Raw genomic sequence first — 13,938 nt, 5'->3', positions numbered from 1 at the left:
TATTTGTAGCATCTTATGACACTGATATTAAACTTATATCTTTTAACTGTCTGCAAATTTCTTGTACTAATGGAGCCTTCTTAATAACAGGTCTACTTCACCTTTTTTTTTTTTTTAACCTGCACAAGAAAACTGGAACCAAAAATGTGCTAAATTGATTTAGAAAACGTTTTGCTTTTTTAATCTCAATATGAAGTCATCCTTCACAGACTGATATAAGATATACCTTTCTTTATCTACATGTGATAATTGTCACCTTCAGGCAGAGTATTCTTAACTACTAACTTCTAAAGTACATCCTGATGTTTCTAGACTTCATGTGGTCGATGATATCATTATGATCCCTACAACAGATAACAGATGCTGACTAACACTGTGCTCCATATTCATCATCAATTTCCTAGAGAAACAAAATTTATCCCTTTATTTTTCATTAAACATGTTTTTTAAAAAATTATTGCTGTCAAAAGGGTTTATTACAGGTTTGTGTTCAAGACTGTGATGTAGGAGGTTTCTGAACTTACCTCCTCCCATAGATGCACTGAGTCTATACCATCTATGAAACAATTTCCTCTGAATGCCCCCCCGCCCCCACCTTGGGACTTCCCTGGTGGTCCAGTGGTTAAGACTCCATGCTCCCAATGCAGGGGGCTCCCAATGCAGGGGGAGTCCACACGCCGCAACTAAAAAAAAGAAAAACAAAAAACCCAAACTAGCTGAGCAATGCCCACAAATTGAGCAAACAAGAAAACCCACATTGAAGCAAGTAAGAGAGACTGAGACAAAATCTTGCCATAAACCCCACGTCTGGTGTGGAGACCCACAACTGGGCAAAAACTCACACCTGAGCTGCTACTTGAGGAATGAAGGATTTGAACCCTACATCTGCAACCCAACTTTCAAGACCTACACCTGAGAGACAAGCCCCCAAAACATCTAACTTCCATGAGACCCCAGTGGCTATATCAAAACAGTGCAACAGTTCTTAAAGGGCTTGCACATGCAAGCTCACCCACCCTAAAGCCTAGTGCAGAGGCAACTGACTAAAAAGCACCTAGACTTTCTGTTAAAAAGGATTATTTGTTTATCTTAAAGGGTCAGCCTAAGGGGCCAGCATCTAATTTAGCATATGAGTCTACTGAAATACACAGGATGGAGGCTGTCAGGTTCCATCTCTATGCTCTCCAGATCACCAGTATCTCCCAGAAAAGAGCTTGTACTGCTGTCTTCTGGTGCCCTGATTATTGCAGCTGCTGCCCAGGGGACACCTCTAGATCACCTGACTCTGGTGGCCCTCAGGGCTTACGTTCCCAGGTCCCACAGGACCATAACAGAGAAAGGGAGTTCTTAACTGGCTACCACTCCCAGGGCACAGCAGAGAGGCAACAGACTGAGGCAACCAATCTTTCTATGAAAGAGATCTGTTAGCTTATCTTCATAGCTGTGGACTTAGCAGCCGGCTTCTAATTAAACATATCTAAAGGCTGACTGTCATCCTCTCCAGAGACCTGGGAGAGCACTCTCCCTCTGTCCCACTCCAGAGCACTAGTATATCCTGGAGGAGAGCTTGTACACTTATCTGGTGCCCCAGTTTTTGTGGCTGGTTCTGGTGGCCACTGGGGCTTATATGCATGAGTTCAAAGAGACATTAGTGAAAGAAAAAAAACAGTTATTAACTGGTGATTACCCCAGGACTCAGCTCAGAGGGAGCACTAAAAATAAAGTAGGCTACTTGGACAATGACTAAGGTCTGAAAGACAACCAAGAGCTAGGCATGGTTGAATAAAAAGGTTCATCTCCTAAACAAGACCACTCCTTCCAGAATGGGAGGGGTGGCTGTTTTATCTAATGCATAGAAACCAACACAGAGTCAAGGAAAATGAAGAAACAGAGGAATGTGTTTCAAGAAAGAACAAGATAAAACCTCAGAAAAAGACCATAATGAAACAGAGATAAATGATGTATACGATAAAGAGTTAAAAGTAATGATCGTAAAGATGCTTGCTAAGTTCAGGGGAAGAATGGATGAACAAAGTGAGAATTTCAACAGAGATAGAAAATATTAAAGTACCGAAAGGAAGTCACAGAGTTGAAGAACACAATAATTGAACTTAAAGATACAACAAAGGGCTTCAACATTAGACTCGATGAGGAAGAGGAAAGGATCAGTGAACTCAAAGACAAGACAACGGAACACACCCAGAGAAGTAAAAAGAACAAAAAAGGGGTGAAGACAGCTTAAGGGATTTATAAGCTAACATCAAGCAGACCAACATTTGCAATAGAGGGGTCCTAGAAGGAGAAGAGAAAGGGGCAGAAAACTTATTTTAAGAAATAATGGCTGAAAGCTCCATTAACCTGAAGAAAGAAACAGACATCCAGATCCAGGAAGTCCAGAGAGTTCCAAAAAAAGATGAATCCAAAGACAGCCACAATAAGACACATTATAATTAAAGTGTCAAAAATCAAAGACGAGAGAATCTTAAAAAAACAGTAAGAGAAAAACAACTTGTTGCGTGCAAGGGGAACCCCCATAAGACTATCAGCAGATTTTCAGCAGAAATTTTGCAGGCCAGAAGTAGCAAAATATATTCAAAGTGCTGAGAGAAAAAAACTGCCAACTATTTTTTTTTTTTTTTTTTTTGCGGTACGTGGGCCTCTCCCGTTGCGGAGCACAGGCTCTGGACGCTCAGGCTCAGCGGCCATGGCTCACGGGCCCAGCCACTCCGCGGCATGTGGGATCTTCCCAGACCGGGGCACGAACCCGTGTCCCCTGCATCGGCAGATGGACTCTCAACCACTGTGCCACCAGGGAAGCCCTGCCAACCAGTTTTTAGTCTACACAGCCAAGTTCTCCTAGTGAATTGAAGGAGAGATAGTTTTCCTGAAAGATTTATGAAAATATAAATCTCACTGGTAAAGGTAAATATGTTATAAAACTCAGAATAATCTAAAATGTTGTAAAGGTGGTAGGTTGATCACTTATAAAGCTAGCATGAAAGTTAAGAGATAAAGTAGTAAAAATAACTATACCTACAAACATTTGTTAAAGACACACAAGATTAAAAAAATGTAAATGGAAAAAAAAAATGTAAATGGTGACATCAAAAACGTAAAATGAGGGGAGAGTAAAAATGTAGAGCTTTAGAATGTGTTCAATCTTAGGGTGTTAACAACTTGAAATAGACTGTTATAAATGTTTTTACGTAAGCCTCATGGTAACCACAAAGCAAAAACCTATAGTAGATACACAAAAGATAAAGAAATCTAATGACACTAGAGAAAATCTACAAATCACAAATTAAGAGAGCAAGAGAAGGAGGAACAGAGGAATTACAAAACAGTCAGAAAACAATGAACAAAATGACAATAAGTATCTACCTATCAATCATTACTTTGAATGTAAATAGACTAAATTCTCCAATCAAAAGATACAGAGTGGATAAATGGTTTTAAAAAATGACCCATCTATATGCTGCCTACAAGAGACTCACTTCAAATGCAAGTACACACTCAGATTGAATGAAGGAATGGAAAAACGTATTCCATAAAAATGGAAATCAAAAGAAAGCTGGGGTAGCTATATTTACGTTGGGTAAAATAGACTTTAAGATAAAGACTGTAATAAGAGACAAAGAAGGGTACTATATGATAATAAAGGGGTCAATCCAATAAGAAAATAAAACATTTGTAAATATTTATATGCCCAAAATAGGAGCACTTAAATATATAAAGAAAATATTAAAAGACCTAAAGGGAGAAATATACAGCAATACAATAGTAGGAAGAGACTTTAATACCTCACTTTCATCAATGAATAGATTACCTAGACAGAAATTTAATAAGGAAACATTGGCCTTAAATGACACATTAGACCAAATGAACTTAAAAAACATAAACAGAACATTCCACCCAAAGGAACAGAATACACATTCTTCTCAAGTGCTCATAAAACAGTCTCAGGGTGTGGAGAAAAGGGAACCCTCTTACACTGTTGGTGGGAATGTAAATTGATACAGCCACTGTGGAGAACAGTATGGAGGTTCCTTAAAAAGCTACAAATAGAACTACCATATGACCCAGCAATCCCACTACTGGGCATATACCCTGAGAAAACCATAATTCAAAGAGTCATGTACCAAAATGTTCATTGCAGCTCTATTTACAATAGCCCAGAGATGGAAACAACCTAAGTGTCCATCATCGGATGAATGGATAAAGAAGATGTGGCACATATATACAATGGAATATTACTCAGCCATAAAAAGAGACGAAATTGAGCTATTTGTAATGAGGTGGATAGACCTAGAGTCTGTCATACAGAGTGAAGTGAGTCAGAAAGAGAGAGACAAATACCGTACGCTAACACATATATATGGAATTTAAAAAAAAATGTCATGAAAAACCTAGGGGTGAAACAGGAATAAAGACAGACTTACTAGAGAATGGACTTGAGGCTATGGGGAGGGGGAAGGGTAAACGGTGACAAAGCGATAAAGAGGCATGGACATATATACACTACCAAAAGTAAGGTAGTTAGCTAGTGGGAAGCAGCCGCATAGCACAGGGAGATCAGCTCGGTGCTTTGTGACCGCCTGGAGGGGTGGGATAGGGAGGGTGGGAGGGAGGGAGACGCAAGCGGGAAGAGATATGGGAATATATGTATATACATAACTGATTCATTTTGTTGTGAAGCTGAAACTAACATACAATTGTAAAGCAATTATACTCCAATAAAGATGTTAAAAAAAAAAAAAAAGAGTGATGCTAATTGAAGTTAGGGGAAAGAACCTCATTGTACCTGTTAATATCTTTTAGTAACCAGAAGGAAAAGCTATCCAAAGCCAACCCCAAGCCTGTGCCAAACCAGGAGTAGAGAAGCATCAATGGTTCAGAACTCACTGAGGCCTTTTAAAAAAATAAATAAATAAAAAAAAAATAAAATAAAAAATAAAACAGTCTCAAGGATAGATCATATGTTAGGCCACAAAACAAGTTTTAATATTTTTAAGAAGACTGCAATCATATCAAGTATCTTTGCCAACCACAATAGTATGAGACTAAGAATTAATTACAAGAAGAAACTGGAAAATTCACACAAAGTTTCAGCACATATTACTGAACAACCAATGTGTCAAAGAAGAAATCAATACCTTTAAACAAGTAAAGGTGGAAATACAACACAACCAAAACTTAAAGGATACAGAAAAGCAGTTCTAAGAGGGAAGTTCATAGAGATAAATGTCTACATCAAGAAACAAAAAAATGATCTTAAATAAACAATCTAACTTTACATCTTAAGCAATTGGAGAAAAAATAACAAACAAAGCCCAGATTTAGTAAAAGGTAGGAAAAAACAAAGATTAGAAGGGAAATAAATGAAATAGATACTATAAAGACAACAGGAAAGATCAATGAAACTAAGGGGTGGTTCTCTGGAAAGGTAAATAAAATTGACAAACCTTTAGCTAGGCTAACCAAGAAAAAAAGAGAGGACTCAAACACAGGCATACCTTGCAGATATTGCAGGTTCAGTTCCAGATCACTGCAATAAGGTGAGTATCATTATAAAGCAAGTCATGTGAATTTTTTGGTTTCCCAGTGCACATAAATGTTATGTTTACACTATACTGTGATATACTAAGTGTGCAATAGCATTATGTTTAAAAATCAATGTACATACCTTATTTTTAAAGATATTTATTTCTAAAAAATGCTAAGCAGCTGCGCCTTCAGCAAGATATAATCTTTTGCAATAGTAACATAAGTGATAACTGATCACAAATCACCATAACAAATATAGTAATAATGAAAAAATTTGAAATATTGGGAGAATTACCAAATGTGACAGAGACAAGAAGTGAACAAATGCTGTTGGAAAAATGGCACCGATAGACTTGCTTGGCTCAGGGGTGCCACAAACATTAACTTATAAAGAATGCAATATCTGCAAAGTGCAATAAAGCAAAAGGCAATAAAACGAGGTATGCCCATAAATAAAATCAGAAATAAAAGAGACATTACAATTGTTACCACAGAAATATAAAAGATCTCAAGAAACTACTATTAAAAATTATACTCCAACAAATTAGACAACATAGAAGAAATGGATAAATTCCTAGAAACATACAACCTCTCAAGACTGAATCATGAAGAAATAGAAAATCAGAACAGACTGATTCCTAATAAGGAGATTAAAACAGTAGTCAAAAACCTCCCCAAAAAAGCCCAGGACCAGATGGCTTCATGGGTGAATTCTATCAAACATTGGAAGAATTAACACCAATCCTTTTCAAACTCTTCTCAAAAACTGACGAGGAAAGGACACTCCCAAACTCATTTAATGAGGCCAGCATTACTGTTATATCAAAACCAAAGACACCAAAAAAAAAAAAAAACCTGATGAATACAGATGCAAAAATCCTCAACAAAATGCTACAAAACTGAATTCAACAATACTTTAAAACAACAATCATACACCATTATCAAGTGGAATTTATTCCAGAGATATGAATATGGTTCAACAAACACAAATCAATCAATGTGATACACCACAAACAAAATGAAGGATAAAAGTCATATAATACCATCTCAATAAATGTGGGAAAAGCATTTGACAAAATTCAACATACATTTATTATAAAAACTCTCAACAAAGTAGGTATTGAGGGACGAAACTCAACACAATATAGACGGTATATGACAGGCCCACAGCTAACATTATACTTATGGGTGAAATATTGAAAGCTTTTCCTGAAAGATCAACAACAAGGCAAGGATGCCAAGTCTTGCTACTTCTATTCAACGCAGTATTGGAAGTGGTAGCCAAAGTAATTAGGCAAGAAAAAGAAATGAAAAGTATCCAAATCAAAAAGGAATAAATAAAGCCATCACTATTTGCACATGACATGATATTATATAAAGAAAATTCTAAAGACTCCACCAAAAAACTGTTAGAATAAACAAATTCAGTAAAGTTGCAGGATACAAAATCAATGTATATAAGTTAGTTGCATTTCCTTACACTAATATGAACTACCAGAAAGAGAAATTAAGAAAACAATCTCATTTACAAATGCATCAAAAAGAATAAAATACCTAAGAAATAAATTTAACCAAGGATATGAAAGACCTGTATATTGAAAACCATAAGACAATAATGGAATAAACTGAAAAAGACTCAAATAAATGGAAAGATATTCCATGCTTATGAACTGGAAGAATTAAAATTGTTAAAATGTCCATACTATCCAAAGCAATCTAAAGATTCAATGCAATTCCTATCAAATTCTCAATGGCATTTTTCACAGAAATAGAACAAAAAATCCTAAAATTTGTACAGAACCACAAAAGAGCCTGAATAGCCAAAACAATCTTGAGAAAGAAGAACAAAGTTGGCAGCATCATGCATCCTGATTTTAATCTATATTACAAAGCTACAGTAATCAAAACAGTATGATATTGGCATAAAAACAGACACACAGATCAATAGAAAAAATAGAGAGCCCAGAAATAAACCCACACATACATGGCCAATTAATTTATGACAGAGGAGCCAAGAATATACACCTGGGAAAAGACAGTCCTTTCAATAAATAGTGTTGAGAAAACTAGATGGCCATATGCAAAAGAACAAAACTGTACCGCTATCTTATACCATACACACAAATCAACTCAAAATGGATTAAAGCCTTAAATGTAAGACCTGAAACCATAAAATTCCTAGAAGAAAACATAGGCAGTAAGCTCCTTGCCTTTGGTCTTGGTGATCATTTTTTGGATCTGACACCAAAAACTAAGGCAACAAAAGCAAAAATAAATGACTGGTACTACATCAAACCAAAAAGCTTCTACAGAGCAAAGAAAACCATCAACAAAATTAAAAGGCAACCTACCAAACGGGAGAAAATATTTGCAAATCATATATCTGATAAGGGATTAATATCCTATATATATATATATATAAGGAGCTCATACAACTCAATAGCAAAAAACCAATCTAAGCAAAAAATGGGCAGAGGATCTGAACAGACATTTTTCCAAAGAATATATATAGATGGGCAACAGGTACATTACATAAAAAGGTGTTCAACATCACTAATCATCAGAAATATAAAATCAAAATTGCAATATCACCTCACACCTGTTAGAATGGTTATTATCAGAAAGTCAAGAAATAACAAGTGCTGGAGAGGATGTGAAGAAAAGAGAAGCCTGTGAACTGTTGGTAGGAATTTATATTGGTTCAGCCACTATGGAAAACAGTGTGGAGGTTTCTCAAAAAATTGAAAATTGAACTTCCATATGATCCAGCAATTCTGTTCTGGGTATTTATCCAAAAGAAATGAAAACACTAACTCCAAAAGATATATGTACCTCCATGTTCACTGCAGCATTATTTACAACAGTTAAGACATGGAAGCACCCTAAGTGTCAATCAATGGATGAATGGATAAAATATACGTATATCTGTGTATACACCCACCCCCACCCCACACACACACACTGGAATATTATTCAGCCATAAAAAAGAAGAAAATTTTGTCATTTGCAACATGAATAGAGCTTAGGGCAATGTGCTAAGTAAAATAAGTCAGAGATAGAAAAACAAATGCCATATGATCTCACTATTTATTTTTATCTAAAAATAAAGCAAAACAAACAAAACCTGAACTCACAAATACAGATAACAAATTGGTGGTTGCCAAAGGTGGGAAGTGGTTGAAGTGGATGAAGTAGGTGAAGCTGGTAAAAAGGTATAAACTTCCAGCTATAAAATAAATGAGTCCTGGGGCTGTTATGCACAGCATGGTGACTATGGTTAATAATACTACATTGTATATAGGAAAAACTGCTAAGTGAGTAAATCTTAAAAGTCTCATCACAATAAAAAAGTTACTGTATAGTGACAGATGTTAACTAGACTTACTATGGTAATCATTTGGCAATATATACAAATACTGGATCATTATGTTGTACAACTGAAACTATTATAATGGTATATGCCAATTATATCTCAATTAAAGAAAAGATTTCAACTCAATGACCTAGTTTTCCACCTTGAGGAACTAGAAAAAGAGCAAACTAAACAACAAGCTAGTAGAAGGGAGGAAATAATAAAGACAGAGATAAAAGAAATAGAGAATAGAAAAGCAATAGAGGAAATCAAAAAATTAAAAGTTGGTTCTTTGAAAAGTTCAACAAAATTGACAAACCTTTAGTTAAACTAAGAAAAAAAGAGAGAAGACTCAAATTACTAGAATTGGAAATTAAAGTGGGACATTATTACTATTATCTCTGACCTCATAGAAAAAAAAATACTATGAACAACTGTAAGCCAACAAAGTAGATAACCTAGATGAAATGGACAAACTGCTAGAAATTCACAAACTACCAAAACTGACTCAAAAGAAATAGAAATTCTGAATTCCCCCAAAATAAGAGGTTGAATAAGTGATCAAAACTTCCCAACGAAGTCCAAAACCAGATAGTTTCACTGGTGAATTGTACCAAATTAACACCAATCCTTCTCAAACTCCTCCAAAAACTAGAAAAAGAGGGAACACTTCTTAATTCATTCTGTGAGGCCACCATTACCCTGATACCAAAGAAAGACAAAGACGCCATAAAAACAGAATATATTTTTGAATATAATTTATGAATATCCTTTATGAATACTGATGCAAAAATTCTTACCCTTCTGAAGCTTATAGACCAGCAGGAAAGACAAACAATAACAATAAAATAGTAAGAATGAGAAAAGACAAGGTATTAGCTATCATGGAAGCTAGCAGGTATATCTGACCTGGATGGCAGATTGTGGGGTGGGAAAGGGCAGCTCAGGAAATACCTTCTAGAAAAAGTGACATTTAAGCTAAAACAGGTAAGATGAAGAGTTAGCTGGATAAAGAACAAGGCAAATACCAGGCAATGGGAAGGGCACTTGGAGTCTAACACTGAAACACATAGGGATCTAAAAGAAGTTATTTCTGTAAGCCTGAAGTATGGAATTGTTGGGGGCAGAAGGGGAGCAGAGAGGGATGAAGCTGAAAAGGTTGGTGCTGTAACTCTAAGAGCAATGGAAAGCCATCAGAGAGTTTTAAGAGGCAAAAAACAAAACCCACTAGATTAACTGTATTTATTTGTGTGCATATCTGACTGAGGATATGAACTGTGTCTATTTAATCATTTCCTCAGTGATCAGAACAATGCTAGGCATGGTCTAAGTATTTGGTAAGTATGTATTAAGCACTATTGAATCAGAACACTAATGGGTAGCAGAACAAAAAATGAAACCTCATTTTTGATTGTATAATCTATTACACATGTAAACATATAGAGACTAGAGATTCCTCAGTGATAGCTACAATGAAACCACTGAAATTAAATAATTAAAATTAGAATGAATCAATTAGATTGAAAACATACTGCTCTCTTGTTAAAAACAAAATAATAAAAGTAAAAATATTGCAAAAGGAATGAATATATGTAATTACTATCAAAGAATCAATCATTAAAATGGAATGTTCTGTCATATCATAAGCCATCGGGCCTATATGATTATATGTTGGATGCACATTTCTAAACTGAAAGCAGGCAATGCAAACTATTTATATTGTCAAAATTAGACAAAATTGAGAAGTGTATATTTCAGCCTTTCCAGATTCTGACCTTATCTTACTTCAAACATTATAGTGACTTGTCTTATTTTTTTGTTGAACTCCACATAATTTAGCTTTAAAAGTAAGCAATAGGTTGCGAATTACAAGTCACAGGATGCCTAAGGGACCACAGGATACCAGAGTCCTAAGAAAAACTATTTTCTGGCACAACTACATTACATGAAAATAAGCTAATGATGTAATAGTGACTCTTTGCTCTAGAAAACCTTGATTTTAAAGTTGAAGGAGAAAGAATTTCTTGTTTTCTTCTTTCACCAAATTTTCAATCAAGATATTTTAAATGACCAATGTAAGTAAAATGCAGTGAGGAAATAAATGCTGACTATATACTTGTTATGATTACATATTCTTTTTTGAAATTTTTACTGATAAGCTCTGGTTATGTAACAGTTTCAGATATATTTCTATAAAATGGGACAGGCAGGCAATATATGCTTCAGGCCTAAAAGGACAGTGAATACAGTTGGTTGCTTGATTGATTTTACAATAATTTCAATCCCTTTTAAGAGTCTATTTAAAGGTTAGATCTTTCTGTGATGATCAGGGCCCTGCCAAGCTGGGATAAATACGTTCAGTAAAAGTATACTATGAATTGAAATGATGCCACCACCTTACATGCATGTTTTATCTTTTTAAAACATTTTCATATTTGGTCCTCATACCTATCATAAAGTAATACTTGCCCGATTTTTAGATAAGGAAACTGAGTCCAAAAGAATACATGTGACTTTCTAGGGTATTTGCACAATCAGTAACAGGGACTTAGCTAAAAATGGAGACTCCTAATTAAAATATTTTTTTGTACTGGATCACTGCTAACTCTTGGTCCAGCGAGAGTTATTCTTTTTTGAGGGATGATCTTATCTTTGACCTGAGTCAAATAACTAATCCCAACAGATTACATTTTTCTTTAAGGAGTAATTGATACTACATATATTTTTAAACTAAAGAAATGATGGCCTGTTTCATGTCAAGCTCCTGAACAAACCTCTTGATAATTACGAACCTCCTACAAAAATTATACTGTATACATGGCAGTGAAATGGATGAGGAAAGCATAAATAAACTGGAAAGCAACATCTCAATCCAGTCTCCCATTAATTAAAAGCCACCACTTCTTTCCCCTTCATTTCAAAACCCTATGGCAGTGAACCCCAAATTGGAGACATAGTACAGAGGCGCCAGAAGACTTCAGTTCCAGGCTCCCACAGGATTTATCTATTAAAGGAAAATGGAGAGTCGGAGTATCGGGGAAAAATAGGAAGACGCAGTTTACTCCGCCCTTCGTTCCTCTACCCTGAACAATGTAATGTAGCAAGGAAACCATCTGCAATGCTGTCAGGGCCCCGCTGAGTCAGGTAAGAGGCTGGAGAAACCCGCACCCCCTAAGGGCCCCTTCCTCTTTTTAATTCACCTTTCCCCCCTCCCTTTCCGTGATTTCTCCCCTGTCTCCCACCCCTCTTGTAAGCTTTGCCCAGTGACATCTCACGGCCAACCCAAGAACCTTTTAAGAATAACCTCAGGGTCCGGGCAAGGAGGGTAGGACCGAGCCTTGGGGGGTCGTCACCTTTTGAGGTATCTGGCGTCCTCCCCCTGCATGGCGGCGGCGACGGCGGCGTGGGGAGGATGGGGGTGTCTGAGAGAGGCCGGCGGGGCTATTTCCGGGGACGCTGGCCAAAGTACCCCACACCCAAAGGCGATGACAGTCCTGAGGCCTGCAAGGCGGGGCAGCTACAGCGCTCTGGTTACCAGGGTGAAGCCGCCGGCTCCTCCCACGGCTCCTAGGCCCCAAAACGCTGGCGCTGCCCAGACCCGCCCAGAGCGGCCTGTATGAGCTCCGCCTCAAAGCGCATGCGCCTACTCCGCGGCGACAATACGCGCAGGCTCAGTATGCGGTGCTGGCGTTTGGGACTAATCTGACGCACCCTGGAGCGGAACGTGAAGGTATTTGCAGCAGATTTCAGCGCGCGTGGTTAAGGAGTGGCTCCGTGGTCACCGCCCCCTTGAGGATGGGAATTGAAAGAGTCATCCCGGTCAGTCGAATTGATATTTCAGGTCCTTCGCTTGGAAAGAGGGAAAGGAAATCCGTTAACCTTTTAATTAGAGAATGCTCTAGAGCAGTCAGGCCCTCGGCTGGTAACCTGTAAAGAAAGGTTTGTATCTGGGGCATTGTGGAAAAGGAACTGCACTGATTGCACTGAGAAGCTGGAACTTGTGCAGATAGGCTGACCCTTACGAAATGAATACAATTAATATCAACTTTGATCGAGGGGCAAATCTCTCACTTCCATTTTGGTATCCTAAATCTAGAATGCACCTCTGCCCCGCACGCGCACACACACACACACACACACACACACACACACACAGCTCCTGAAATTACAACTCCTAAACTATCCCTGACTCGGGCTACGTTTGGAATCACTTCCTCTAAGACAGGCAGCTGTTGGCAATTCAGACCATAGGGCCAAAGGGCTGTTTTTCTGTTTTGTTGGTTTTTTTATTGAAATATAGTTGATTTACAGTATTGTGCCAATCTCTTATATGAAGTGAAGTAAGTCAGAAAGACACAAATACGATGTGATACCACTTATACGTGGAATCCATAGGGCTGTTTTTGAACCTTAGCAAGTAATGTCCTCTTTCTGAGATCTATTCCCATGGGCTCAGCTTTCTCATCTATGCAAATGACTTACGTTCATTTATTCAATAAATATTAATTGAGGGCCAGCTTTGTGCCAGACATCAAACCAGGCTCTAGGGATAACAAAGGAGGCGTTTCTACTCCCACTTCTCACCTGTCACTCGCTTCTAGTTCTATATTTTTAGTCACCTTGCACTGTGTCTACACCATTGTTCCACTGCCTTTTTCAGATGCAGTACGTTAATGCAGTGCACTGCATGGAATATTAAATACAGACACAGTCCATACCAAGAGATTTTTATCGCCCACCCATTCACACAGGCTACACTATTTCTGTCAGTGTTGTAGTCATTCTTCCAGTCTTCCAGGGAAGACTGTATGAAGATAACTTTGACATCTTTCTTTGTATCATGCCCTCTTATTAAACTATTTCAAAATTTTATCTTTTCTTCCTTCAAGATATTCCTGCAATCCAGCTTTCTTCTCCATTCTCCCTTCTACCTACTAGCCTAACCATTTCAGACTTGGAATACTGCAATTCTTTCCTAACTGGACTTCCTATTTTCTGTTGTTGTTTTTTTTTTCCCAAATATTCATTCTCAAAACTGATAT

General features: G+C 37.3%; 1 protein-coding gene across 2 annotated transcripts in view; it reads right to left on the bottom strand.

Moving 5' to 3' along the window:
* The window catches only part of KIFAP3 (kinesin associated protein 3), a 157,374-nt gene extending 144,890 nt beyond the window's left edge, over positions 1–12,484 (bottom strand). The window contains exon 1 of one of the 2 annotated variants that reach the window (XM_060133468.1): positions 12,250–12,484. In XM_060133468.1, coding sequence (XP_059989451.1) covers positions 12,250–12,281 — 32 coding nt within the window. In that variant the 5' untranslated portion in view covers positions 12,282–12,484. The remainder of the gene's footprint in view (positions 1–12,249) is intronic. The other variant, XM_060133476.1, reaches the window with a different exon arrangement.
* Positions 12,485–13,938: the final 1,454 nt, after the last annotated feature.

Source organism: Lagenorhynchus albirostris, chromosome 2, assembly GCF_949774975.1.
Source record: "Lagenorhynchus albirostris chromosome 2, mLagAlb1.1, whole genome shotgun sequence".
In the NCBI taxonomy this organism is placed as follows: domain Eukaryota; kingdom Metazoa; phylum Chordata; class Mammalia; order Artiodactyla; family Delphinidae; genus Lagenorhynchus; species Lagenorhynchus albirostris.
Note: the sequence above shows the minus strand (reverse complement) of the source record. Positions and strands in the feature narration are given on the sequence as shown.